Below are 27,019 nucleotides of genomic sequence, written 5' to 3'. Positions count from 1 at the left end.
ATTTCCAGGGTTTATTACAGTATGTAAGGACGTATCCTCAAGGGCAGTGTGTGGTGTGTGAGGCCTCATTTATCTGAGTGCACTGCCCAAAAAGAAAAACCATAATGAAAGAAATAGAAAAAGCTCATCACTTCTCCAACAGTTACACTGCATTACGGCTGAAGTCAGGTATGTAAACATAGCCCTGGCGGACGCACTGGCAGTTAAACCTGCTTCCCATGTTGAAAGTGAGATTAATGTGTTTGAAAAAGGGATGAACCTGTTTTACCAGATAACTAGGTCACTCATCACCTCATCACGACATTACACACTACACTACACACCCTGCCTGTGGCTCTGGCTATTAGACTTTGCCCTATATGTCACTGTACTGTGTGGCGCTGCACGGCAGGATGATATGGGGCTATCAGTAGCTGTCTATCCAGGAAGTACAATTGTTTGCTTGTCCTCAGGGACACTGGGCAACACAGACAGACAGATATCTAATGAACTGTAGTATTACCATGCTCATACTGTACAGCAGTGTGGAGCATATTCTCAACTCATACTTTAATAGCTTTGTTTTGTCTTCCAGAATAGACTGACTATTCAGAAGATAACTGGACACTGTTGAATATGGTGATGAAAAATGCCAAAGTGGATTAATATGTTATTGCAAACATATGCCATTGCTATTGTCATTGTCTTCTAAATTGGAACTGTTTTTTGTTTTGTTTTTTTGTTATTAAAACCTTAGAACCTGGCAATGCCAACTTTGAGTGCACTATGAGATAGTACAGTATGCCTCCTAGTGTTCAAAGATGAAAGTGGTCAATTCAGTTGAATATGAGATAAGGTTGTGTTCACAGGTGGGTTTATGTCATAAACCTCAATCTATAAAGACAGCCCAATCTACCATTCCGTTATAAAGTGGCCCTTTTTCCTTTCTAAGAAGAGGGAGAATAAGAGCAAATTGGGCAATGACTAATCCTGGGCGATAACTCAAGCTGGGCTATTTAAGGAAATGTTCAAGGGGCCAACACAATCAGCGAGGGCTGCTTGTCATTAAATTAAGTTGCCTAAAATATCCAGTTAATGTATTCACCTAAAAAATGATAGCCAATCCTAACCGCAGAGCTGATAATCAAGTCAGGACACATTGTATACTCGCCATAACTCGGCAGGTGGCGCTTTTATGTCAGTAGTGATTCCATTCATGCGCTGCCTGCGCTCAAAATACACAACCGCTCGTGTTCACTCGGAGCAAGCTGTTGCAAGCAGCGCGAGAGCAGAACAGCTGTTGTACTGTTGCCAGTTACGATGAATTAAGTAGGCTACCCGAGAGGTGAAACAATTACGGAATTATTTTGAATTGTTTCATGAGGACGCAGTTTTCCCTGCAAGATGGAAAAGGACCAACCGCCACCAACCCAGTACGGTTCTGTGGACCAAACAAAACTAGATGATTTGGCCAGAAGTAAAGGTAGGCTAAATGCCCATATTACTTTTCACTTAAAAACTGGGAATATGTCCGTTTTGTGGTATATTGAAGAACCGAATACTATGCCTCAGTGGATTACTCCACTGGGGTCTCAAGAAAGGGAAGCTGGATGCATGTCAAGTGACTCATATTTGTGACGAAACTGACAGCTTATCAACACAACTGCCCCCCTCAATTGACTGTCAGTCCTCATCGATGTGCCTGCTGCTGTATCCCATTGTGCTGAGTAGGCTACTGTAATCTATTTAGAATTAAAATGTTCACATCTGGAAAAATGGAAGATGACATTGTTTGTTTGCATTGCTGTTACAAACTTTACAATCAGACTGCATCACCAATTTCAAGCAATCTATGCGTTACCTAACCTTTGCCATATTTTTTTCACAAGTATTGATGATGGCCTATGCCTTAGTGGGGACAGAGATGTGAAGTGAAAGAGGTATGTGCGTCAGTGCGCACAGTGTGGTTTTGTCACAGATGTTGTAGCCTGCATCCTTGTCATCTTAAGTGGCTGTTTTGGGGAACATTTTAATTTACATTTTGTATATAGTGTAATCTACATGTGCCAAATGACCAACTAAAACGTGTCCTTTTCCTTGCATCTTTTCATTTCAAGCAAATTGTAAATCAGTCACCAAGGACGTTTATGCAAGCAAGGACACTTTAGTGCTGTGGGTCTAGAGCACCTCGGACTGTTTCGAATCAGTTGCTCATGATCTTGGCCCCTTATTTTATTGTTTGTGGGAGTAGGCTACTGTTAATGGAGGACATCATTTTGATGACATCTCACTCCATGATTAACACAACGTAGTCCTATCTGGTCTTTGGCAATCAAAGGTTTCCAGTAGATACACACACTCGTGCAAACTCTCAACATGCGTACTGATGTGAATTTGCAAGTTGTTGGCTTGTGCCGATGAATGTTACAGTCATCTCTCTCTCTCTCACACACACACACACACACACACGCGCACACACATTCACTCACTCTCTCTCTCTCTCTCTCTCTCTCTCTCTCTCTCTCTCTCTCTCTCTCTCTCTCTCTCTCTCTCTCACACACACACACACACACACACACACACACACACACACACACACACACACACACACACACACACACAGGGCCTGGCTCTTGTCTGTAACCCCTGTAGAGGATGTGTCTCTCCGCCTTCTGCATTGTGACTCATCTGTAGCCTCCTGAGCTCCAGTGGTGTGGGGTTTAGTGGAGACGAGACGAGACGAGACGAGAGACAGGCAGAGTAGAGTCCCTGTGGGAATGGGAAGGCTACTTGTCTTGTCAGTGAGAGGAGAGCAAGTCAGCACTAAGCCTGCCTGTGTAACCCCCCTCATGTCACCAGTGGGATGACTCCACGCAAGAATGCACTGAAAGCCTATACTCTTAATAACTAACATGGAGTATGGGGAAAGATAAGATGGACAAGAAACAAGGTGGCAAAAATCCAGACACTGACATCTACACAATTTAGAGCTTCCTCAAGCAGAGAGAATGCCCCAGAAATTCAGCACCTCTGCAATTACTTTTATTCAATAACAACATACATGTCTCTGTCGTGTTCCCAGCGTTGCACTGTATGTTGAGTGCCGAAACTAAGCATTTTATTCTGAGCAGCAGTGAGTTAATGACATGCATGAGATTGGTTTGGTAATGGATCAGCACATCACTTGAGGCATTGGGTACAGCAGACAAACTAAATTAGGCTTCTCTACTAGAAATACAGCTGTGGCATTCCGGAGTTTGGGGAATTTCAGGAAGGATTCGAGGAATCATTTTTGGAAATAAAAACAAATATTGGTAAAGTAACAGGGTTTGAGGCCACCCACTTTGGAGCAGCTCTTCCAAGAGCTCTTTATTACTACCTTGATTCCTTTAGTCGTGCCATGAAAAGGGGAAATTGAGGCCGCTCAGGAATTCCCAATTTCTATGTACATGAGTGACGTCAGCACAGAAGCTTATTTTTGTTCTGTCTCTCCCCCCCATGTGATTATCCCTGATATTTGTTTTGAAATCGTCGTTTTTTTCCCCTCCCACCAACAAGGTCAGGCAATTAAGACCCAATCCCTGTGCACCGAGATGACTCATGCTATAGCCCTCGCTGCGGAGAGAGAGAGAGAGGGAGGGAGAGAGAGAGAGAGAGTTTGTTGTGTTGTAAAGTGTTTTTTCTGTGTTCTCTGTAGCTGAGATGAAAAGAGCTGCAGTTTGTCTCTGGTGAAGTAGCAGGCCAGATGATGCTGATGGAGATGAATGTTGCCAGACAGAGGACAGAACAATTACATTGTTGAACCCAGACATACAGTATATAAAATGTAATATACAAAGAAATCGCTGGTGGGTGCCCCTTGATATATATTCAGATGCATTAGTCTCGAAATTAGTCTCGAAAGTAATTTAGTTGCCATGTACGATTATGTATGAATGAATAAATCACTTTCATTCAGTTAGAGTGTGCTTTAACATCTTTGATGTCTTCTACCTCGTGCATTAAGAGTTGAATGCAGAGCTTTTCCTCAATGTCATTTGGGTAATAAAGCACTTCGTTGCATATAAATGCAGCTCTTGCATCCACAAGCTATTATCTGAGAGATGGCGCAATCCTAAAAATAGAAAACTAGAGAGCGGCTCAAGTTTGACAGAGAGAAAAAAAAAACGTATGTTGTTTACTACATTGTTACGTGCAGGAAATTCAAAGCACAAAGTTGCCTCAAAATTCCAGCAAAAGAGCGTCTCCATAGTCTCCCCACATAGTGTGGTGTCGTGGTCGACTGGTCTTGCCAGGCAGGGTGTGGGCTCTGGGAGGAGACGGTGGGTGTGTGGGTGGGCGGACGGATTCACTGTGCTGTATGTGCTGGCAGTTGGCACCGGGCGGATGCTGTGGCTGCCTGTTGCTGTCTTAAATTACTTAATGAAATCTTAATCTGGGTGTTCCGCTCTGTTGCCTCATTAGGCTGATCTGGCACTTCGGCTCAGTGGGCACACACACACACGCACACACACAAACACACGTGCACGCACGCGCACACACACACACACACACACACACACACACACACACACACACACACACACACACACACACACACACACACACACACACACACACGTGCACACACACACACACACACACACACACACACTTGAAGAAAGAAGCTGTTATATTCATTGCACGTATTTGATGTTGGGGATGTGCCAAAACAAATTCCTGTGTCAACATAGCAATAAACTTATTTGAATCTTGAATCTTTCTCTGATTCAGATATTCTGTATTGTGTACAAGGAAATTATCTTCAGACTGCAGTCGCTGTCCCTAAAAAAGTGCAAAAAATTAAATAGAAATAATAATGATTATTAAAAAAGTGGTGCAAAAGGAAAGTTGTGTGACGTGCTTTCATTACTGTAGGTGGTGAAAAGTAAGGGGGACACTTGCTGTTTGGTAAGGGGTCAGTTTTAGCTTTTTTACGCCCCACAGGCTGTGCTGCTTGGCTGGGTTTGGAATCTCTCCTGCCAGAGCTGCTGTCAGACAGCCAGTCTCCAGAAGTTTTACAAATGTGCTTTGTAAAAAAAAAAAAAAAAACATCGGTAGACTTAGGCGGCAGACATGAAGTTCAGTCGTTTTTTTTTCAATCTTAAAATGATATGTCCAAAATCGTTTTCAGTGATTCATCACTGGCCATGATGAGGGAACATTTCATTTTTAATCTGATGGGAGAGACTAAAGGCGAGACTTTCAAGGCTTTGATGGTGTGATATTTGTTATGATGTTGTGATCATTTGTGTATATCTTCAGTGATGAACAATCTGGTTACAATCCGGTGCTTCATATTTGAAATGTGCTGGTTTTACATGTACACTTTGGACTTTTGGACAGATACAACCAGGTCATTTGGAATATGTGGCACTGGATTGCAGCTTCTGTATTCAGATTGTCAATTTCATCTTGTGTCCTTTAGGAGCAGAGAATGTTGTCTCCATGGCTGACTCAACGGTAACGGTGGACGACATTGAGGGGGAACTTTTCAAGATCGAGAGGATTCGAGATGTCCTGGTGCGAAGAGAGTCAGAGCTGAGATACATGTGAGACCTCTCTCTCTCTCTCTCTCTCTCTCTCTCTCTCTCTCTCTCTCTCTCTCTCTCTCTCTCTCTCACATACACACACACACACACACACACACACACACACACACACACACACACACACACACACACACACACATACTGCACACACAGGCGTCTTACTATATAAGCCCCATTCTTCACCCCCACCCTCTCTGTGTTTGCCTTTGTGCTTATGTGTCAATTGAGGCTAGAACTTGTTGTTTTTGAGGGATGTGTCCAATAGTAGCAGAGCACGTATTGACTGATTTGGCAATTAGTTGGGTCAGGTAACGGTTCAAAATACCCCAGGGGCTCATGGGCGTGAGAGGGGAGGCGGGATAATGACCAGCCCTTTAGTTCTTGGTTAGCTTTGGCTCGCCATGTCAAAACAGATCTCTCCCATTTATTGCAGTTGTATTGTATTTTATTTTCTATCATGCTAAGTCAAATTTAGCACTTTCAAACAAGCGCTGTAGCCCCTTAATGCACGCCGTACCTCCAGTGGCATGCTTTAATAGTCAGTGAAAAGTTAGCTACCATAGCACTATACTATGACATAACGCAGGGCCTTTAGTAATGCACTACGACTTGGTGATTGCCACTCTGGTAACAGCAAATTTATAACGCTGTGTCTCAATGGGTTCCCAAAACAGTAGCAGACCAAAGTGCTGAACTAAGCAGGGTACGACTTGAACAAGATGACTTGGGAAACAAGCAGAGAGTTGAACATTCTCTCAACGAAATGATCCATGTAAATGCACATGAAAGTGAGAAACATACTGTCGAAATCTCATATCGATAAAAATATATATTTATCATGTTAAATAAAAAAAAAACATTTAATAAATAGAATGGATATAGAATGAAATAGAATTTGGCTGGTTGGCTAGTGTTAATTTAGAGCCCCGGTCTTTACAATGGTGTATAGTTTAGTGGTCTTGTGATTTCTGAAAACTTTCAGCACTCTCCTATGTGAAATGAATCTTTGATTAAGATTGAACCAGCTCAGTTGTAGCACTGAATGTACATTCCTCACTCATTTCAATAAACAAACTTGGAAGGTTAAGGCGAGGAAAGATAGATACTGTCAGAGGTAATGAAGTATTCCTGAAGGACAGCGACCCTTAAAAGATTTTGTGTTTTTTAAGTTTACGGTGCTTGAGGTACTTTTATTTGCTGGCAATTCATGAGGAATGAAAGAGAAAGCTGATAGAGAAGAAGGCTGGACGGCTCAGTGAAGTGTGCTCTGTGTGTGTTTGTGTGTGTATGTGTGTGTGAGAGAGAGAGAGAGAGAGAGAGAGAGAGAGAGAGAGAGAGAGAGAGAGAGAGAGAGAGAGAGAGAGAGAGATGCAAGTTTGTGGAGTTGACAAATGAGAGACGTTTCATTTCTGGGTTCTTGATTCTCTGGTCTTTGATTGTCTTGACATAATGAAAAAAACTCTCCAAGGCATTTTGTTCCTGCTGTGATTTTTCAACAGATAGTTAGTCACACAGTCTTCAATTTGATTCCTTAAAAGCGTAGACCGAACAATAAAGGAAACCGCAGGGCCGAGCTGTCTGAATAGCAGGAGGTGAAGCTGATGCTGTGTGGCAGGCGCAGAACAGGATGATGTTCTTACGGGAGGCAGGAGACAGCATGACTCATTCCCCTTGCCACCGCTGTCTTCTCACCATGCTCAAGGACGGAGTGTTGCGTGGGCTTACCGGGCCCAGGCCCAGGGCCCAAGAGCCAAGGAGGCCCCCGAAACCTAAGCCAGAGAGAGTAGAGAGAGAGGTTCCATTGGCCCATTGTTTCCGGGTTCTATTATCGCAAGGGGGAGGCGGGGGGAGTCCCCCTTTAGGCAGACCTAGGCACACTTAAGGACTGTTCTATTCAATGCTAGGAGTATTATGACACTTCCCTTTAGGCAGACCGGAACCTGGTCATGTTGGGTGCCCATAGCAACCTATTACATTGGCATATCTATAGTATCTCTGCCTAAGCCTCTTTTTTTTACCATTCTCATATTGCGTTAAAATTGTTTTCTCACTCTGTTCTTGGGTGAGAAATCCCTGGACCACCAACAACATAGGGTCTCTAATATCTACTCTAAAACCCTGAATTGTTTTGTACACTAGCAGCACCTAAGGGGGGGGGGGGGGTTGTCTTTCTTTTTGTCTGGCCCAGGGGCCCACGGAGTCCTAATCCATCCTTAACCACACTAGCTAGCTAGCTGGCCTGTGTTTAGCTATGTGCAGCACTCCGTGCCATTAGCACCTTGCAGGCATGTCTTTGGACTCCTTTGAAGGATGCCATAGGAAATAAAAACACAACAACACACACTTTGGTTACTGGTGAAGCCTTTAACTTTACATTTTCTGATCTCTGGCTATATTTAGTTTTTTGTATTTGATTTAATCAGCATACTGCTGATTTAATTAGACAGTTGTCATTCCCGCAAGAGGAGCTCAATGGGGAAATCATCATGCTTGAATCTCTCTCCCGATACTCGCTCGCTCACTTGCTCACTCACTCTCTCTCTCTTTTTCTCTCTCTCTCTCTCTCTCTCTCTCTCTCTCTCTCTCTCTCTCTCTCTCTCTCTCTCACACACACACACACACACACACACACACACACACACACACACACACATTCCTCATGTTTTCATCTGCCATATAGATGGAAATAACATTCCTGGTCACTGATATCTTTTTATTAAATATGGATGGGCTAAATATTATTTAGTATTGTTTCTGTGCATCTTGACACCCCCATTGTGTCACCCCCCTGCTTTGCATTCCCATGATATGACATGGCTTCATTGTCATAAAATGTCAAACAAATGACGGGCTGTGGCACCACAGTCTAAAGCCTGACAAGAGCTGATCCTAATTCATTCCGTTTGTATAGGATGACAGCAGGAGTCACCCACCTGTAAAAGAAAAAGAAAAAGAAAACACCCACTCAACTATTGTTCTTGTCTCGCAGGATGGATGACATTCAGCTCTGTAAAGAGATCACAAGACTGAAGAAGGAGCTGCAAAAGTCAATATCAATCCCTGGTACGTACGGCAGCATCTCCGCTCAAAGATACTGTACATGTATGTGTACAGTGCATACAGGGCATTTTCCCGGTGGGCCGACAGTCCGCAGGGGACGATAGTGCTGTTTTTTGTTTGTTTGTGTGTTTGTTTTTTTTCTTAGGGACTGGCCCACAATTTAGATGGGGTTGTCCCATTTTTCCATTTTCAGTATAGACAGGTTTCCCGTTTACAAACATTCCTGTCTGCGTGCACAGCTGAGGATCCCTCTGCAACCTCTGATTTTGGAAACTGCTGTCGCTCAAAAAATGCACTCACATGATTGCTTGGTGAGCATCTTTCCCCTCCTCACAGCACGAATGTTTCTAAATGGGAAACCTATCTATAGACAGTGGATTGAGTTGAGCAGGCATATTTTACCCAAACAGCTTGCAGTAGTACGTATATGTGAGGGGCCAGCGTAAGCCAATAATGCCCGGATGGTTTATTTGGTCCCAGTCCAGCCCAGTGTGAGTACTGTACTGTATGTGTTAGTGGTGTTGATTGGCACTGCCCTCACGATTCGGGAGGTAGCGATTCGATTCGATTCAATTCTATGCCATCCTTTCCGATTCAATTCTACAATGCATTACATTTCTACTGAAAGCAAAGCAAATGTTTAATCAGTCATGATGAGGCAATACAAGTAGTCAGATACTGAGCAACAATTTATTGGCTGTTTTCTGTATCAGTCTGTATCAGTCTTGCAATGTTTTGAAGTGCTTTTATTTAATTTAACATTCATTTGTTCCCGAAATATCCATGGAAGTAATTGAAAGTTTAAAAAATTGCCGGATCGATTCTGGAACTTGCCGGAACGATTCTGGATCGTCCATGCCCCGCATCGATTCAGATCGCCGAATCGATCATTGTTGACACCACTAGTATGTGTGCTGCCGAAGCGAGTGTGTATAAGGGTGACTCATGACCGCCTGTCTTCTCAATAGACAAGGAGAAAAGGGACGAGGACAGGCAGAAGGAGGAGGAGCTGCTGCAGCAGATCCACAAGCTGGTGGAGACACGAGACTTCCTGGTGGACGACGTGGAGTTTGAGCGGCTCAGGTAATGGTTCGAGCATTGGTATTCAAATCAGGGGGTTGTAGGGTTGCAGGTTCGAAACTCACCCTTACCTCTCTCCCTACACCAGTGTTAATTTCGTCAAACACGACGATGACGAAAATATTTCGTCAACGCCCCTTTTTCCCTTGACGATGACGAGACGATGACGCACTAAAAATTGTCTCAAGCAAATCAAAATATGACGAAAATAAAAAAATATTTTCGTCAAGGAGACTAAGACGAGACGAAATTTACAAGCCATGGACGAATGGACATTAAAATATATATAATTCTGTATAATTGATTCGTAATTTGTAATTGCAATATAGTCCTAAGTGTCTTGAACATAGGTGATTGCGCTCACGCTGTGTTGCCTCGCGTGCATCTGCTGACAGCCAGTGCATGGCGCGGCTCAGTCAGTTGTTCTGTAGCCTAGTAGTTCAGCGAGTCCATTTAAGTTGAGTTTAGGTCCTAAAACATTCCCAGAGAAAGAGAAAAAAATAGCCGACGTTGAGGGAAGTGTTCATTTTGAAACATGTTCAACAACCCTCTTGTCCATGACGAAGACATGTGTTTCTGCAGTAGGTAGCTAATGACAGTCACTCCAATCCTCCTCATACTGTCATTCTAAACCTCCTCGAGCTTCCACTATTCTCCTTTTCACTTAGGCTGTCTTGGCCCGGCGTTCGTTATCTGTTCTTTTTTGTAATGTTTGCTATATTTGTTGTTTAACCAAAGATTCTCTATTCTGCATTTAGAACGTCTCTGGTTTAACCATATCAGTAGGCAGTTCGCAAGCAAATCATGAAGGTCGGATTTGTGAATTTATTTCTATCAGTCACCGCGGGAGCGCGCGCCAGCAGGGGGAAAGTTGGCCTGTCTTAAGTAACAGAGGCACGGCTACTGTAGCCTAGTTTTGAAAAGAATCAATGGATGGGCGATCGCTAAGGAGTTTTAAACTGTTGAGATTTGAAACTTGTTCTCGTCGAGAGCAACGCTAAAAGACCCAAGGAAGTCGACAGCATTTCCATGCGTCTTCAGCGTCTTCCTAAGTTCCAAAAACTCTTTTCAGGTCATGCTTATCGAACCTCGACATCCCCGACAAACAAAACAGCATTAGTGTTTAAATATTTGTATGTGCGTGTCCTTTCTATCGTCCAGTCTGCATACCCCTGCCAAACTATTTTTCCTGGGACTTTTGCAGGGCATACTGTACGAAGTGTGCTCGCGCAATCTATTTAAGCCCATTCCACACATGCCGCTCGAGTCATTATAGTTCTCTGCTCGCATTGCCAATTCAAAACAAAAACCGCTAACTTGCATAGTCTAACATCAGCAGAATTTTATCTGACTCGTGGTCATCGGGAAGCCACTATCAGGGAGACTTCATGCAGACTAGGGATGGCTAGGGATGGCTGGTCTTCCCACTGCCGGCAATTTGCAGGCTTTAAGTCACGCGGTCAGGTGAAGAAGAGCATGTAGCTTCCTCCGTGATCAAACTCAAAATCAAATATAATATGCAGCAGCTTCTAATGCACGAGAGAGAGAGAGAGAGAGAGAGAGAGAGAGAGAGAGAGAGAGAGAGAGAGAGAGAGAGAGCGCAGCCTGCACCTGTATGTGTGTGTGTGTGTGTGTGTGTGTGTGATGCTCTTTTGCTCTATGATGTTGAAATGACTGATTTGCAATAGCCTAGGCTATATTAGTAATACCTAATATAATACAATAGCCAATGTAGGTTATTTATTTTACACCACAATATTGACTAAAATGACTAAAATTTGAAATGTTGACTAAAATGACTAAAATGACTAAAATTTGACTATGACTAAAATTGATTTTCGTCATTTGGACTAAGACTAAGACTAAATTGGGAAGGCAATGACTAAAATATGACTAAGACTAAAATTGATTTTCGTCATTGTGACTAAGACTAAGACTAAATCAAAAAAAGCTGACGAAATTAACACTGCCCTACACCTAGATCCGTGGCTGAAGTGCCCTTGAACAAGGCACCTAACCCTCACGTTGCTCCAGGGACTGTAACCAATGCCCTGTAAATATCTGAAAGTCGCTTTGAATAAAAGTGTCAGCTAAGTGTAATGTAATTGAGTGTAATGTAAAGGTATCTCCCAATAACCTAGTAAACTAGTCCAACACTAGCCTGGGAAATCCCATGCTGCTTTGCATGTAATGTTTCTTTTTGAATAATAAAGGTTTTGGTTTTTTGTAGCTTATTGGCAGTGTGCAGACCTACCTTCTTCAACTGTCTTGTTGTCTGGCATCTGCAGGAAGTATTTTTGGATGTGCGCACCCTACCCAAAACCACTACCGTAGTGCGGTGAACATTAGGACTCAGTTTCCAGGCCCCTAAGTAGAAGGGTGACTCTGGTGTCTGGTGTTCTACCGCACAGCACACAAAATTGATGCGTATCCTGCAGCACACACACACACACACGGTGCGGCACCATGAGACTGCACCTTACCTGCACTACCTCAGTCCTTGAACAATAAGACAATACAACATGCTGCTCACAATGCTGCTACTCCAAATCTACTACTTTTATATAACCATTGCATGCCAAGCATACTATTGTTTATGCTTCTATGTTTTTATTCTACGTCCCATCATATTAGCCAGAATTCTTTGAAATAGGGAGTCTGTTCCCATGTCAAAACGTTCGGCTCGGCTCGTAGTTTGCTGCTTGTACTCAGTTAATGGATAACTTGAACTCTCTAGCGCCACCAACAGGAAAAAGATAACTTTTGAACCGTAGGTCTGTTTTTCAAAATCTTGGTATCCCTGATTCCTTGAGCCGAGGCGATCCATGACGTCATTTTCCACCGAGATAGTTTTTCCTGTCATTTTGAACTTTGTCAAAATAAAAATGGCGCCCCGCCCACAATTTTTGTCCGATCATCACGAACATTTTATGAGGGCATCTTCAGACTTAAATACATATGCCTCGAAATTGGAACTGGAATGATTGCTTGAACCGTCTTCAAACAGGAGCCAATCAAATTTGGTGGTGAAGACGCCAAACAGGAAGTGAGCTGATATCTCGGCAACGGCTACATGTATCAAAACCAAATTCTATACCCATGTTCAACACTAACCCCAGAGGACACGTAATGATTTTTGTGCAAGTCCGCCACTAGGGGGCGCTACAATAAGCAGAAATGTGTTTTCGCTTATATTGGCCCTTATTAACCTCCGATCATCAAATGCTTGGCATTGCTGGAATCCTTGGGTCAAGACGAATCCAAATATGATGTCATATTTACCACTATGGATTCCCTGCCATTTTGACATTTTACAGTTTTTATCAGACCACATTGGCACAAGGCATGCATGAAGGGCAACGAGTGCAAGACGGGCAAGCATACTCCAGCATTTTCTGTGAGGAAATGCAATCTAGTTATTACTGTTACTATTGCTACTGTCACTGTTATTATTGTATGTTATTGTAATGTCTACATTCTATATTTATCTTATCTTCTGTGTACATGTTCAATGTTGAATGTTAAATGTTCATTTGTACTGTATTTACAGTGTGTGTGTGTGTGTGTGTGTGCATGCAATCATGTGTGGATTTTTTTTTCAGTAAAGCAGCTTTGAGTACCAAGAAAAGCGTTATATAAAACTGATCTATTATTATTGTTGTTATTATTATTATTATTATTATTATTACTATTATTATTAACGGCGGTCCGGCATGTCTAATTCTGTCCTTAAAAACACCCAAAATATTTGTTTTTAAAAATGGGCAGCTCACCATGCTGCTGAGTTCTTCTAGACCTGTGTGCTCCATGTCATTGTAGAGGCACTGGGGAAGGGTGGGCCTCAGGGTTTCCAACCACAAAATGATAGGCCCTTCATTATATTAATATGCCTACTGCTAAAGAAGGGAAATCTAAAATAACAAAAGGAATTCCTAGGTTACTGATGCTTGAAAATGTGTATTACTCACACAGTGAAATGTGATTTCACAGTCTGATTCCACATAGTGTAATTAGGTTGAGGTACTGTATGCTGTACTGAGTTGTTTTGGTGTTCCCTTTTTTATTAGCAGTACAGGTGTATTTGTAATCAAACTGCCTCCTGCACATCTATAGCTGCTCAAAACGGCACACAATGCATAATGGCAGCAATACATTATATAACATTCACCACAATACACCAGGACCATGAAGACAGATGGCTTATTTTTTCGGTTGCTTCTTTTATTATTATTTGCAATTACATATGAAGAAGATATGGTAGTGAAAACATAATTGCTGATCCAGAGGACAGACACAGTTGGATTTTAATCCTTCACACTCGCTTCAGACATCGGAGGGGCAAGCATTTCAAAAATGTTGCTGCCACACCTTTCTGCTCTCTTTCTCCAAGTCTGAAAGCAGAGAATATTTCTGAAGTTTAACTAAGTCCAGCACAACATGTTTTGAAGGCCAATGAAAACGTGTAGTGTTTGCTGAAGAATAGATGAAATAAAATAAAAACTTTGCAAAGGTTTTGGACAACATTTTATGCATATGACATAAGGTGAATCTTCAATTTCAAACTTATCTTAACTCAATCATTATGAAAACTTCATTGTGGAAACCCTCAGTCATAATCTTACCTGTGCCAGTTGCCATTTCTGCACACACTCAGCAAAGTCAGGGCAGGCAATGCAGTCAATTTCTGGCTACAAAAGAGCAACGCAAGACAATCACAGTCCTATTCAACAAATGAAAATGAAACATTTATAGGATCAAATTACATTTTCATGATACTTACTATATGTGCTCCAGTCTGGATATGACATTCCGGATGATGGTGGAAGTGTGCTGAAGTTTTCCTTGGACAGTTGGTTGGTTTCAGCTGTACTCACAAATGTGCTCCAGGATACTGCCATTAAAAAAAAACCCGTTGTTGGCCAATTTTATAATAAAGTATATAAAATATTGTGTCAAAATGATCACAAAAACATCATACCTCATCATGTGCCAGGCGTTGTGAATAATCTAAATGCTTCCTGAAGTGAGCTAAGTTTTCGTTAGCTAATTTGATCAGGCGATTAATGATTTGCTTGTCATTGTCATTATAAGAATCCAGTCCACTAGCGGTAACCACCAGGATTATGGAAGCAAACGCCAGAACTCCCAGAACATTCATTTCTGTGTAAATCCTCAGATGTTGGAGCCACTGTTTGATTCACAACTAACTCAGAACTGACGGTTTAACTGTCTGTTCTTGTGCAACTTCCAAATTAATTTGCCATGTCATTCAGCTATAGGAAACAAACGCTTAATCTTGAGTTGCTGAACGCACACCTACACACACACACACACACACACACACACACACACACACACACACACACACACACACACACACACACACACACACACACACACACACACACACACACACACACACACACACACACACACACACAAGTCTTAACTTAACTGACCTTTGGCAAAATAGATACGTATGATCAGCACTTAAGAAATAGGCATATACGTAACAGTTGTATGGTTTGTTGTAATTCCCACCTATACCGTGCTTTGCAAAGCCAGCAGAGATGCCTAAGTTCTTGTCAAGAACAGCCTTGAGTGAACACATCCAGACTATCAGTGTCTCTATGACATTTACAAGTGATGCTCATATTTTCATTTGAAGAAAAAATAAAACCTGACAGACGTGAAGCCCACATTTAACGGACAAAAATGAGGCAACCATAATGAGTGAGTTAAAAATGCACTGTCTAATATTCTTAGCAGTTTATTTCCAGAATTCATGCTCCTCATTGATAAATGTTACCGTTAACATGAATACTTACCTCCACCATCAATTTCTAAGTATTCATTATGACTGGGAAAATGGCACTTTTCATAGGCTACACGAAAAGGAGGATCTTCTCCATGGTCCGCCATTTTGATTTTCCAGAAATAGGCATTTTTGGCAGCAAAACTTATTTTGCTTTGATCATACTAGTAAATGTAAGTTCATTATTTAGTAGATATTCGTGAAAATCCAATTTGGCAGTAGACAGAATAGTCTCAATGAGCAGCATATTCTGGCGGCACCCCTATTTATTATTAATCACTTATTGTTACCAGTCCATCACTGTTACCTGTCCTGTCTTGCACTTCATGTCAGTCTGTAAGATGTCAGTCTTGTGTATGTCTATGTCTTGGCATGGTATAGAGAGAAAACGTAATTTCATTTCTCTTGTATGACTTGTGCATATGAAGAAAGTGACATTAAAAGCTGACTTGACTTGAGGCATCTCCCAAGCCTAAGGATGGCCCCAAAGGAGTCTGGGATTATATTGCAGTTGGGGACGGGGTCCATGTGGTCTGCATGTGCTTTGGGAGCAGAGCTACAGTGGGTCTACGCCCCTGACAGGACCCAGCACAGCCAGTGCCAATTTAGTCCACCCTCTCACACACAAGCCCCAAATCTTTGATGCATATCAGACACAGGGTTCCCACACGTCCTGGAAAACCTGGAAAACCTGGAAATTTAGAGATGTGTTTTCAAGTCCTTGAAAGTCCTGGAAATTCACCAAATGTCCTGGAAAAAAATATTTGACCTGGATTTTTTTTCCTTCAACTTTTTCCCGATTTTGTTTGTGGTATAATTTTTACTCTTCTCCGAGTCTAGACATGACGATTCAATTTATATCCACCTAGGTGTATTGAATACATTATTGTCCACACACACACACACACAGTTTGGTCAGGTTGCCATCTTTGATTGCACTTATACAGTCATATTCTTTGACTCAGTGTTGCCAAAAGTCGCTAGAAGTCGCTAGTTGGCTTGCTGAAAAGTCGCTAGCTGATATCATGGCGTTATATATCTCTCGAAAACCTTACGGTCATAATAGGCCTACAAATAGGCAGTGCTAGCACTTCCTTACAAAAAATTGTACTGCTATCTTTTTTGGAGATCAGAGCTTTCAGTCTCACTAGCCACTTTGAAAGCTAGTTTGATCTTTGGTGTGACAAATCACAGTAGTCGCATCAATTGTTTGTATGCAAGAATATTCCAGAGAAAAAGAAACTGGCAACAAAACTGGCTTGCAGAAAGACAGAAACCACTGGCCACAATGGTTGGTGAGCAAAAAAGTCAAAGTCAAGTCTTGTGGAGAATGCATTTAAATCCAAGTAGCCTACACTATTTTTTGCGATAAGAGAGAGACTATTATTACTAATATTACTAATAAACGTTTTGTGGATCAGAAAGCATTTCAATTGAACAGAGGCTGCACGTGCTGGGCTTGCGAAATTTGACATAGGGGTGTGGTCGCCAAGCTCCAGCAGATTCCTACTAGCGGGACAGCTGGTGATCTTCAACCGCAACCCAGGTCAATACCTTTGGACAAAGAACATAGAATGGATAAGAACGCTTATTCGCAGGAAATTGCATTGGCCACGGTGTAGTACGGGGGCGTAGCCCAGGGACACCAATGCGCAGTGGATGCAAGGCCATGATCGATAAATTGTGACACTGGAAACTCCGCAATTTGAATTGCATTGTGGGTGCGAGAAGCTGCTGCTAGTTCCGGCCCGGTCAAAATAGGATGTCCTGTCGTCAATGTTCAGTTTGTGGTTAAATTACAGCTGTCATTCAGCCTTATTTACAGCTGACACAAATTCACTATGTCCTATGACCTGTTCCACACTCCAGCCCTGGCGGTAGTGGCTTTGCATTTTGCCAGTACTAAGCAAATAACGTACATTGGATAAGAAGTATCACTCAATGGAAAATGCATTGGGTTAGGTGTAGTCCGAGGACATTGCTTAAAGACACTGTGCTCATGGTCAGTGGGTGCAACGCCATAATGGATAAAATCTGAACTCTGTAACTTCGCAAAATTGGTCAAGAGAGGAGATCCAGTTGTCAGTGTTAAATGTAATCCCTCCTATCACTAGTCTCCTTAGTAACTAACTGCAGAAGAAGAAAGTGACTCCCCTTGCGGCCATGCCATACTATGCTCTTATGACGTCTTTGGACGTACCCTCTTCCCTAACACACTGTACTCATTCATTACAACTCATTTCAACCTTAAAGTCACATTGTCTCTAAAATGCATTGTGTGTCGCTGTGTATGTCCAAATTGTGGGTCCGACGGATGAAATATCCGTCCTGAATTATCCAAAAATAGTCCTGGAAATGTCCTGGAAATATCCTGGAAAATTATTTTTGAAAAAGTGTGGGAACCCTGAGACATCAGCCAGTGCCTTTTATCCATCGAACCCACCCCACCCCCTACCCCCTAAACAAATTACACCTGCACCTTAATGGTGTGAAATATGCAAGTCAATTGATTTGCAGAAATGAAAAGGATTTTTTTCATTATTTGTAAAGTACAAGACCTGGTGGAGTTGGTTGCTGCAAACCAGATTTGGAGATGAGATCAGTCAGGTGCATCAGAGCATGTGCTTTTCACTGGAGAGGTTGAGCGTGACACACTCTCACACGTTTTGAAATGCAGAGCCGCTTCCAGAATGTGTTTGCACATTGAGGTTTTTTAACAAGTATAATGGAGCTGTCATAAATAGACTGATTTTAACACTTGTTGTAACACTTGGTTGTACCGTAGAATACGAATGACAAACACTAAGTGGTTTAACTTCTCTTGTTAACTCCTTTCTCACACATAAATAGGTTATCACCCTAACAACAAAACAGCACGTGTTAAGGAGTCGATCGCGTGTATGCAAAATACCAGTGTGAAGGCACTCTCACCTTTCAACACAGTTGAACAAAAAATGTGTGCTGAATACCATATACAGCATACCGTATACTATATTTATAGACAAAGGGGAAAAACATGCTCACACACACACACACACACACACACACACACACACACACACACACACACACACACACACACACACACACACACACACACACACACACACACACACACAGTATGGATTGGTCTGTCCTTGGCATCTCTCAGCTGTCATGACGATGTGCTGCTGAGAGTGGCTTTGGTGACAGCTTTCAGCGCTAGCTAGGTGACAGAAGAAGCTGTTTGCTGGGGAGCTCAATATTTCACACTATGGCTGGACTATATGGGCAAAAAAATATATCACGATATGGATTACTTTATATCACGATAACGATATACAGTATATCATGATATACAACAATTACGTATGTGTCCATTGTCTTAATTTTCTCGTTATTGTGTGATGTGACGCAAAACCTCAAATTAATCTTTTTTTTATGGTTATATGAACTCAGAGCATGTACTGTACAGTGACAACACAAAATGTTATTAAGTTATATGAAATTGTATATTAGCAGTCATAATGGATAAAATTAGTTCATCACGATAGAAATGATAGAGGAGAAAGGGCATTATATCAAAATATAATGTATCACGATAACGTTTTGTATCACGATAACGTTTACACAATATTAACGTTAACAGAATATTGACTTTATTAACACTATGTTTGGGTGGGACCAAATGTTGTCTCAATGGAGTTAATTCTGCCTTTATAAGACTTATATTAACACTGGTATTTCCACTGTGTGTATTTCGAGAGGGGCATGTTTTGTCATGTAATGCAAATAATGTTATATTTTAGACTTGTGCTATGTACAATCTACTGAGGTGAAGGCACTCTGTGGTGAAAGAACCTAAATGAGATGGAGAAACAACCTAAATGTGTGGTTCCAAATGAGATGCCTTCCATCTCACTATGCACCTGAGACCTGCTCATAATGCCACAGACAGGTCACACACAAATGCATGTTTGGCTCCATGTTGTTCATTTCACCACAATCATCTTTCAATATGCAAACGGTTGAACCACACCGGTGGCGGTGCGTAGTGATAAATCCATATGAGAGCCATCTTCTGTTCCTCTGCACACAGGGAGAGGGAGGAGGACAAAGAGATGGCTGATTTCCTGAAGGCTCGGTTTCCCAAGAGCTTGGGAAAAAGTAAGAACCCATCAGCATTGTTTCCATGGAGCTTAACACACACACACCTCCGGAGACCTCTTTCCGTACAGCATTTACTAAGTGTTGAGACCTTTACTGTTCTGATCAGTTGATGCTATAGATCAGAGATTGTTTTCCTCTACATGTATGATTTTTTTGGGCTTAGTTTCCCTTTTCTGAAACCTGTTTTTTAATACTTTAACATTTAATAGTTAGACCTTATCTGTTAGCTCTTAAGATTTTGTGTTGAAATCTTGTGTTACATTACAAATGCAATGCCTTAATCGTCATCATCATGAATATATTGATGATTGTCACCTCTATACCACTTTTGGTAACACTTTACTTGGCGCCGACATCTTACGTATGACATAACAGTGTCATAATAGTGTCATGACACAGTCATGGGCGAGTTATAAACATGATGTCAATGGCATAAACGTTTTATGGTCATGAAAAGTTGACATTGTGTGGGCTGTCTTAGCTATAAACGAATGTCACTTATTGACAAAGTCATAAACTATTTATGACATTGACATAATGTCTATGACACATGCATGATGCCGGTGTCAAGTTAAGTGTTCCGCCACTTTCCCTTGCTTCTATAGGTGCTGCAAAAGACCAAAGGACGCCACCACCACCACCGCCCAGCGCTGTGTCACCACAGGTGTCCCAGCAGTTCTTCACTAAAACAGGACTAAGACTCTTCAAGGACTGCTGTGGTGTAACTTGCTCTGTTATGTAGAGTAGCCTACGTAGTAGCTCCAAAATCACGGATGACAGGCTGCTGAATGAAACAAAATGTGACAGTAAGTGTGTGTGTGTGTGTGTGTGTGTGTGTGTGTGTGTGTGTGTGTGTGTGTGTGTGTGTGTGTGTGTGTGTGTGTGTGTGTGTGTGTGTGTGTGTGTGTGTGAGAGAGAGAGAGAGAGAGAGAGAGAGAGAGAGGAGGAGAGGAGAGAGAGAGAGAGAGAGAGAGAGAGAGAGAGAGAGAGAGAGAGAGAGAGAGAGAGAGAGAATGTGTGAGTTAACGACTGAAAGAGTAAATGCTGAGAGAAAAAAATGAAGTGAAAAGAATCCCTAATGGTTGCTCCAGCAACACCAGTCTCCAATTGTGCCAGTCTATAATTGTGTATTAGCTATTTCATTATGCATTTATTATGTATGTTGATGTGTGGGAGGGGATGTAACTGTGTGTAAAGCTGAGTGACAGTTATGTGTCACCTCTCTAACATCAACAGACTCATTTGAGGTTATTTTAAGTAACGTGTAAACACTCCCAAATGTGCACAGCGGATTCAGATGATGGCTTAAGCAGCACGGCAGCCACCTCATGTATTAGCTAAGGCTCATTATGCACCGTGGGTTTAACATTCAGCAAGCAGACTACCAAGCCAGCCCGGCACGCACAGTGTGTGATCTGTCTTGCCGTCTTTAAGGTGCGATGCAGAGAACAGCCGTGCTGTCGTCATTGTAAACGAGCATCCGCTGGATCCGGCCACATTCAGGTCTCAAGTTCTCACGGGAAATGTAACAGCAATGCTCTGCAACTGTAGCTTTCATTTTATTGGATGCCAAATCCCTGAAACACCAGTCTCTCCATGATTAAGTGGTCACATCCAGTGGTGTAGTCTACTTTTTTTTGTAGTGGGCATACTGTATATTTGGGCAGCCATATAGGGGCATTAGTTCCCAAACCAGGGGTCGGGGTCCCTCGGGGGCTGTAAATGGAAGGTAATATTTCAGAGGCAGGGGGGACCATTTTGAACATGATCCGATGCAATTTCCTGCATTTTAGTGCATTTTAGGGTGAATCTTGACCTCAATATAAGGATGTAGTGTTGTAGATGCCATGGGTTTACAGCTGCAATTTCTGTATAAATGTTGATTGTAATCTTATCGTCATGTTATTAACTTTCATGATGAGTCACAGTTGATTAAATGTGGATGTGCTTTTCTAAATATGGAACAATGAAACTTAAGTGGACATACAGAATTCACAGTTCGCAATTTTAGGTGGGTATACTGAAATCTTTTTTTTTCTGGTGGGTATGCTGTGTATACAGTACCTCCGTTCTATATAGACTACACCACTGGTCACATTGTTTTAGCTGTAAAGACCATTCTTCTTTGTTTTGGTTCAAGTTTCTCAGAGGGTTTTCTTTAAGAAATACTGTACATTGAATGCCTTTTATTGTTAGGCTACATGCGTCTGTGAATGCGGAGATGTAGACAAATCCAACATGTCAGTATATGACACCAAAGGCCTCAATATGCAATGCCAGAGATTCCCGTTTTTGCAATACTCATAAGGCTCCCTAGACCGAAACCTTTGCCTGAAACAACTTTTGCGTGAACCATGCTATTCCCAGTGGCGGCTCTATGTGAGGCAAAGGGACCATAAGTCAAGTGTCAAGTCAAGTGTACTTCATTGTCAAAAATCAATGTAACATGGTTAGCACAGAAGTTTGAAATTGCGTACCAATCTCCAATGTGCAGTAAACTAAACATATAAATAAGACAGTCGCTACGTTTACATGATGATTTTAAGTCCGATGTAACTCACTTTAATTCTGAATAAGGCTTAATTCCGCTTTAAAAACATCATGTAAACGTTGTGTGACAGTACCCAGTAACCAGTGACAGTAACACCACACACACACACACACACACACACACACACACACACACACACACACACACACACACACACACACACACACACACACACACACACACACACACACACACACACACACACACACATATAATGTGCAGTAAAACTAACACACTGATACAAATTATCTGTCTTTTGAGTTATAATGCGAGGCAAAGGGAGGAACTTTAGTGTCACATATTGAGTCCTGGATAAAGTTTCATACACTGACAAGTCAGGTGTGAGATTGTTTTTCAGCTGTCCAGCACACAGAGGTGTGAGTCTTGCTTGAACTTACATGAAAATATGACTTGTGATAACCCTGTACTGTATTTGCTCTGCTTGCCAACAAGCCTATATCACATGAGGATGACATGGAGAGTGCCATGGATACAGTAGAAGTATCTGCCGAATATCACCGTTAATTTTCATGTGACATATTGATTATTATTGCTATTTGTGTTTCTTCTGTAACATCAACAAAATATGAATTTTACCAAAATGTTTGAGAATGTATTTTTGAAATGATGTTGTAATCTATTAACTTGTAAATTTTAAATGTGACACAGCTGTTAAGCACCGGTATTGCAGTATACTGTACATTACTTAGCAGGCGCTTTTGTCGAAAGCGACTGAGAATACAGACTTACAGTAGCAAATTGCAGGGCTGTGTGTGCAATATACTTGTAGCATACATGTGTTCTCCGCTGACAGCTTTTGCCAGGCCCACTGAAAGGCCCCACTATCCAATACATATAATGTATTGGGGACACAAGTCTGAGTCCCCTATCTCCCTGGGCCCGGGAAAACACACCCCTTTGCCCCCCTGTTGACGGGCCTGTTCATGCACAGCAACTGGTATGGGTAGACAACAGTGAGGTCCCATTGCACACGTTGAGGGAGCTCTACAGGTTTTGGTAGCACTTTCTGGAGCAGCTCTTGTGCACTGTGTGCTTTTGTGAAATAATGTTTTATTTAGCACAGTCTGGACATAGCTGGTCTTTTCGTTGAATAAAAAGGAATGAAATAATCCCTTTCATATTTCATTATTCAGCAGTCTGAGTCATTCTGTTTCATGCCGAACACTGTTCAATTCCTTATTTACAAATGAAAGGCTGGCATTTTTGGCCCAGGTTATTCTGACAGGGAGACACACTCATTTGCAAGAAAAGGAATTCTGGGTAACACTCAATTGTAAGGTTCACACGTTAGCCACTAATGCCTAACTGTCTGTGTAGGAATTGACATAAGACATGTGTTGAGCAAAATCAATAATTTGTTAGGTGTGGAGTCACACATTTCTTGGTCACGGTCAATGAGGCCTTTATTGTTGATTATAACAATCATAAGACAATTTTCAAATATGGAAACATATTAGACATTAAAGCTTTTTGAATCTTGATTCTTGAATAAAAAGGACCTAGTCGGCCCTTAACACGTGCATTCCAAGTCCCTTACAGACAATAATAAGACACGTGAACCCTGCTGTAAAGTATTGCAGATATCTTTACATTTGGAAATATATTCTGCTTGACAAAACTTCAATTAAATGTAAAGAAAATCTGTATACATCTGATCAATTGTGCTTGACAAAATACTGTATGTGCTGCATGCTTAGTTGTGCCCAATGATGTCTATTATTATAGAGGTCAGTGGTTGTGCTTCATAAAAATACTAATGATGTATCTCTCTCTCACACACACACGCACACACACACATAGGCTTCATACAGGCTGTAACAGGTAGACACACAATAGCTGCACTCATGCAATGAACCATGTCCAGGCAAAATCTGATTAATCTCCTCCTCTAACCTGCCTCAGGTGGCTAATAAGCGGTATCTCTTGTCACGTAAACAGTCACTGCCCTCATTACCGTCATGGAGCCAAAAGGTTAGCACTCTCTGAAATGCCAACACCACCCACCTGCTCAGCCACAAAACCCACCCACCCGCACAGCGCACTTACTTACTTACACACTCCGTAGTGCCGCTGTATGACTCATAGGGAGCAAAGGGAGGGGTAGGGTAGATGTGTGGATGCTGACGTGCTCTGATGTGAGTGGGTGTGCGTGGTGCGTGGTGCGTGGTGGTGTGCTGTGGTGCGGTGAGCGTTCGAGCATGGCCACATCTCTCTCTCTCTCTCTCTCTCTCTCTCTCTCTCTCTCTCTCTCTCTCTCTCTCTCTCTCTCTCTCTCTCTCTCTCTCTCTCTCTCTCTCTCTCTCTCTCTCTCTCTCACTTGCTCTCCACTGGCACTCAGCATCAGCTAGAGTAGTGGTTCTCAACCTTTTTTTAATAAATGCTGGACCTAATCAGAAGCAATGCCCCCTTGACCTCATCGTAAGCCTGAAAACGCCCCCCCGTACGAAAAAATATAATGAACTAATTCACCTCAATGGTACCTAAGCACTGCACCCTCTGAGCTGCCCCCCAGGACTTCTCAATGCCCCTCCTGAGGGGCTGTAGAGCCCCCGTTGAGAAACACTAAGCTTGAGGCTTTTTGATGGGGAAGATCTCCAGCAGCCTCCATCGCATCCTCCAGCTGAGCACCCCCATGGGCTTCTGCATTAGTTACTGTGACTTCCCTCCACCCTAATTGCTGCAATTATGGCACTGCATTGGAAGGGTTTATTTGCTTGGCTTTGAATCAAACAACTGTTGGCTAATACAGTGTCGCGTTCGTGTCACATTCATTCAGCGACCAGCGACCTCATTAATGTTACAGCGCTCTGTGACTCTATTTCACACGTACTTACTTCTCATGGCGTGGTGATGACGCAAATACCACCGCTTCATTTAACATTCACAAGGCCAATTATGTCACCTTTGAACTAGAAAAACAAATCAATAAATTCAGTGTTGGCATTCCAATGGAACCAAAAGGAGGACAAATTCATTCACCCTGAAGGTGCAGAATTGAAAAACGCAGAGAGAGAGAGAGAGAGAGAGAGAGAGAGAGAGAGAGAGAGTGCGCAACAGAAAGAGAGAAGGAGATAATAGCCAACAGACAGTTTGTTCCCCCATCGCTCCAGCTGTTCTAAGCAAAAACTGATTGTCAGGGAAGCCAATATTGCGAGTGCCAATTACCGGGATTTAAGATAGTGATATCCACCATCTGCAGTGAGCCCCAGTGGGGATAAACACCATCCCCTACACTGCCTGTCCATCTGAGGCCTAAGCAGCATGTGAAGGAAGCCGGCAGGGGGGGGGCACAAACGGCCCAGTTGTCCTGGGCCCAGGGAGATAGGGGGCCCAGCATTGGGCTCTCATTACATTGTATGTTTTGGGTGGGGGGGCCCTTTCAAATGATGTTGACTTGAGCAAAGCCAAAGCCGTCAGCAGCCCCGAGCACATCCACAGTTCTCTTCGGGCACCATCACATAATGCATGTATCTTCTCATCTTCTCTTCAGGCCACAGATACTTTCCGTTTTTTGTCGGTAAGTAGAAGTTGGTGCTTTTCCACATCACGAATGTCTGCGTTAACATCAAAGTACAGTAAGAATACCATACTGAAATTACCACTATATATAAAGGATTTATTGTCATACATGTTGTTGTTTTATTGTTATAAGCAGGTAGAAAATTGTGATTTGCTAAGTGCTGTGTGTGTGTGTGTGTGTGTGTGTGTGTGTGTGTGTGTGTGTGTGTGTGTGTGTGTGTGTGTGTGTGTGTGTGTGTGTGTGTGTGTGTGTGTGTGTGTGTGTGTGTGTGTGTGTGTGTGTGTGTGTGTGTGTGTGTGAGCTTTTTGTGCTGTGTGCGCGTTTCTTTTCAAGTGTGAGGTTTACTTTTGGTGCATCATAACACAGCATGAGTTTACAGCATGGGCCATACAGCCCTGTCTCATTGTAACCCATGCCATTAGTATTTAATAATATTTATTAAGCAATCATATTCCCAATTACATTGAGGGATGGAAAAAATACTGTGAAGCTAATACAGTATTAAGCATCAGTTAATTGTTGTTTTTTTTCCAACCACTCCAAGGACACGAAGAAAAACAGCATTGATGACACATCACAGGTACCATAACCAGTCATAGTTCCCTAGCAACCTGTCAGAAGGAGAGTTGTAGCATGATGTTGGCATCGGCTGATCGTAAGAAGAATTACTCACTCACTCCACACATCTTTTAGCATCAACCTTGTTCATATGGGACCATGAGATTCTTTGGTAACACTTTATAAAAATGGATGCATAAAAAGCATTATAAAGACTTAGCAAATCATTTACTAATAATAACTAAACCTTAACAAATGTTTTTATTATGTAGCCTAAATTTATATTCATGCTTAATGAAATATTTACAAATGATATGTTCAAGATTTTACAAAACTTTTAACAGAGTATTTTTTATTCATTTACCAAAAAAGTAAATGTTTGATAAATAAAAATATTAACATAACATTTACAACTCATTTACAAACATATGTTTTGTTCATAAATATTTAATTATTTATTGAGTCTTTATAATGCTTTTTTGCATCCATTATTATAAAGTGTTACCGATTCCTTATTTAAATCAGCTAAAGCAGAAAGAAGGCTTTGGAAGGGGCATGATGAAGCGGTCTGACTTAGTATTGCATGTGTTGTGATAATATAATATAATATAATATAATATAATATAATATAATATAATATAATATAATATAATATAATAGGCTGATAGAATAGAATAGAATATAGTCTCTATGGC

General features: G+C 41.8%; 1 protein-coding gene across 1 annotated transcript; it reads left to right on the top strand.

Moving 5' to 3' along the window:
• Positions 1 to 912: 912 nt before the first annotated feature.
• Positions 913 to 20,416, top strand: zgc:171844 (uncharacterized protein LOC100151763 homolog). The gene is made up of 6 exons (XM_063217237.1): positions 913 to 1,462; positions 5,447 to 5,570; positions 8,560 to 8,633; positions 9,599 to 9,713; positions 19,604 to 19,701; positions 20,280 to 20,416. The coding sequence occupies exons 1-6, from the start codon at positions 1,384 to 1,386 to the stop codon at positions 20,414 to 20,416; spliced, it is 627 nt and encodes a 208-aa protein (XP_063073307.1). The 5' UTR covers positions 913 to 1,383.
• Positions 20,417 to 27,019: the final 6,603 nt, after the last annotated feature.

Source organism: Engraulis encrasicolus, chromosome 2, assembly GCF_034702125.1.
Source record: "Engraulis encrasicolus isolate BLACKSEA-1 chromosome 2, IST_EnEncr_1.0, whole genome shotgun sequence".
Taxonomy (NCBI): domain Eukaryota; kingdom Metazoa; phylum Chordata; class Actinopteri; order Clupeiformes; family Engraulidae; genus Engraulis; species Engraulis encrasicolus.
The sequence above is the reverse complement of the archived record's forward strand: the minus strand, read 5'-3'. Positions and strand labels throughout refer to the sequence as shown.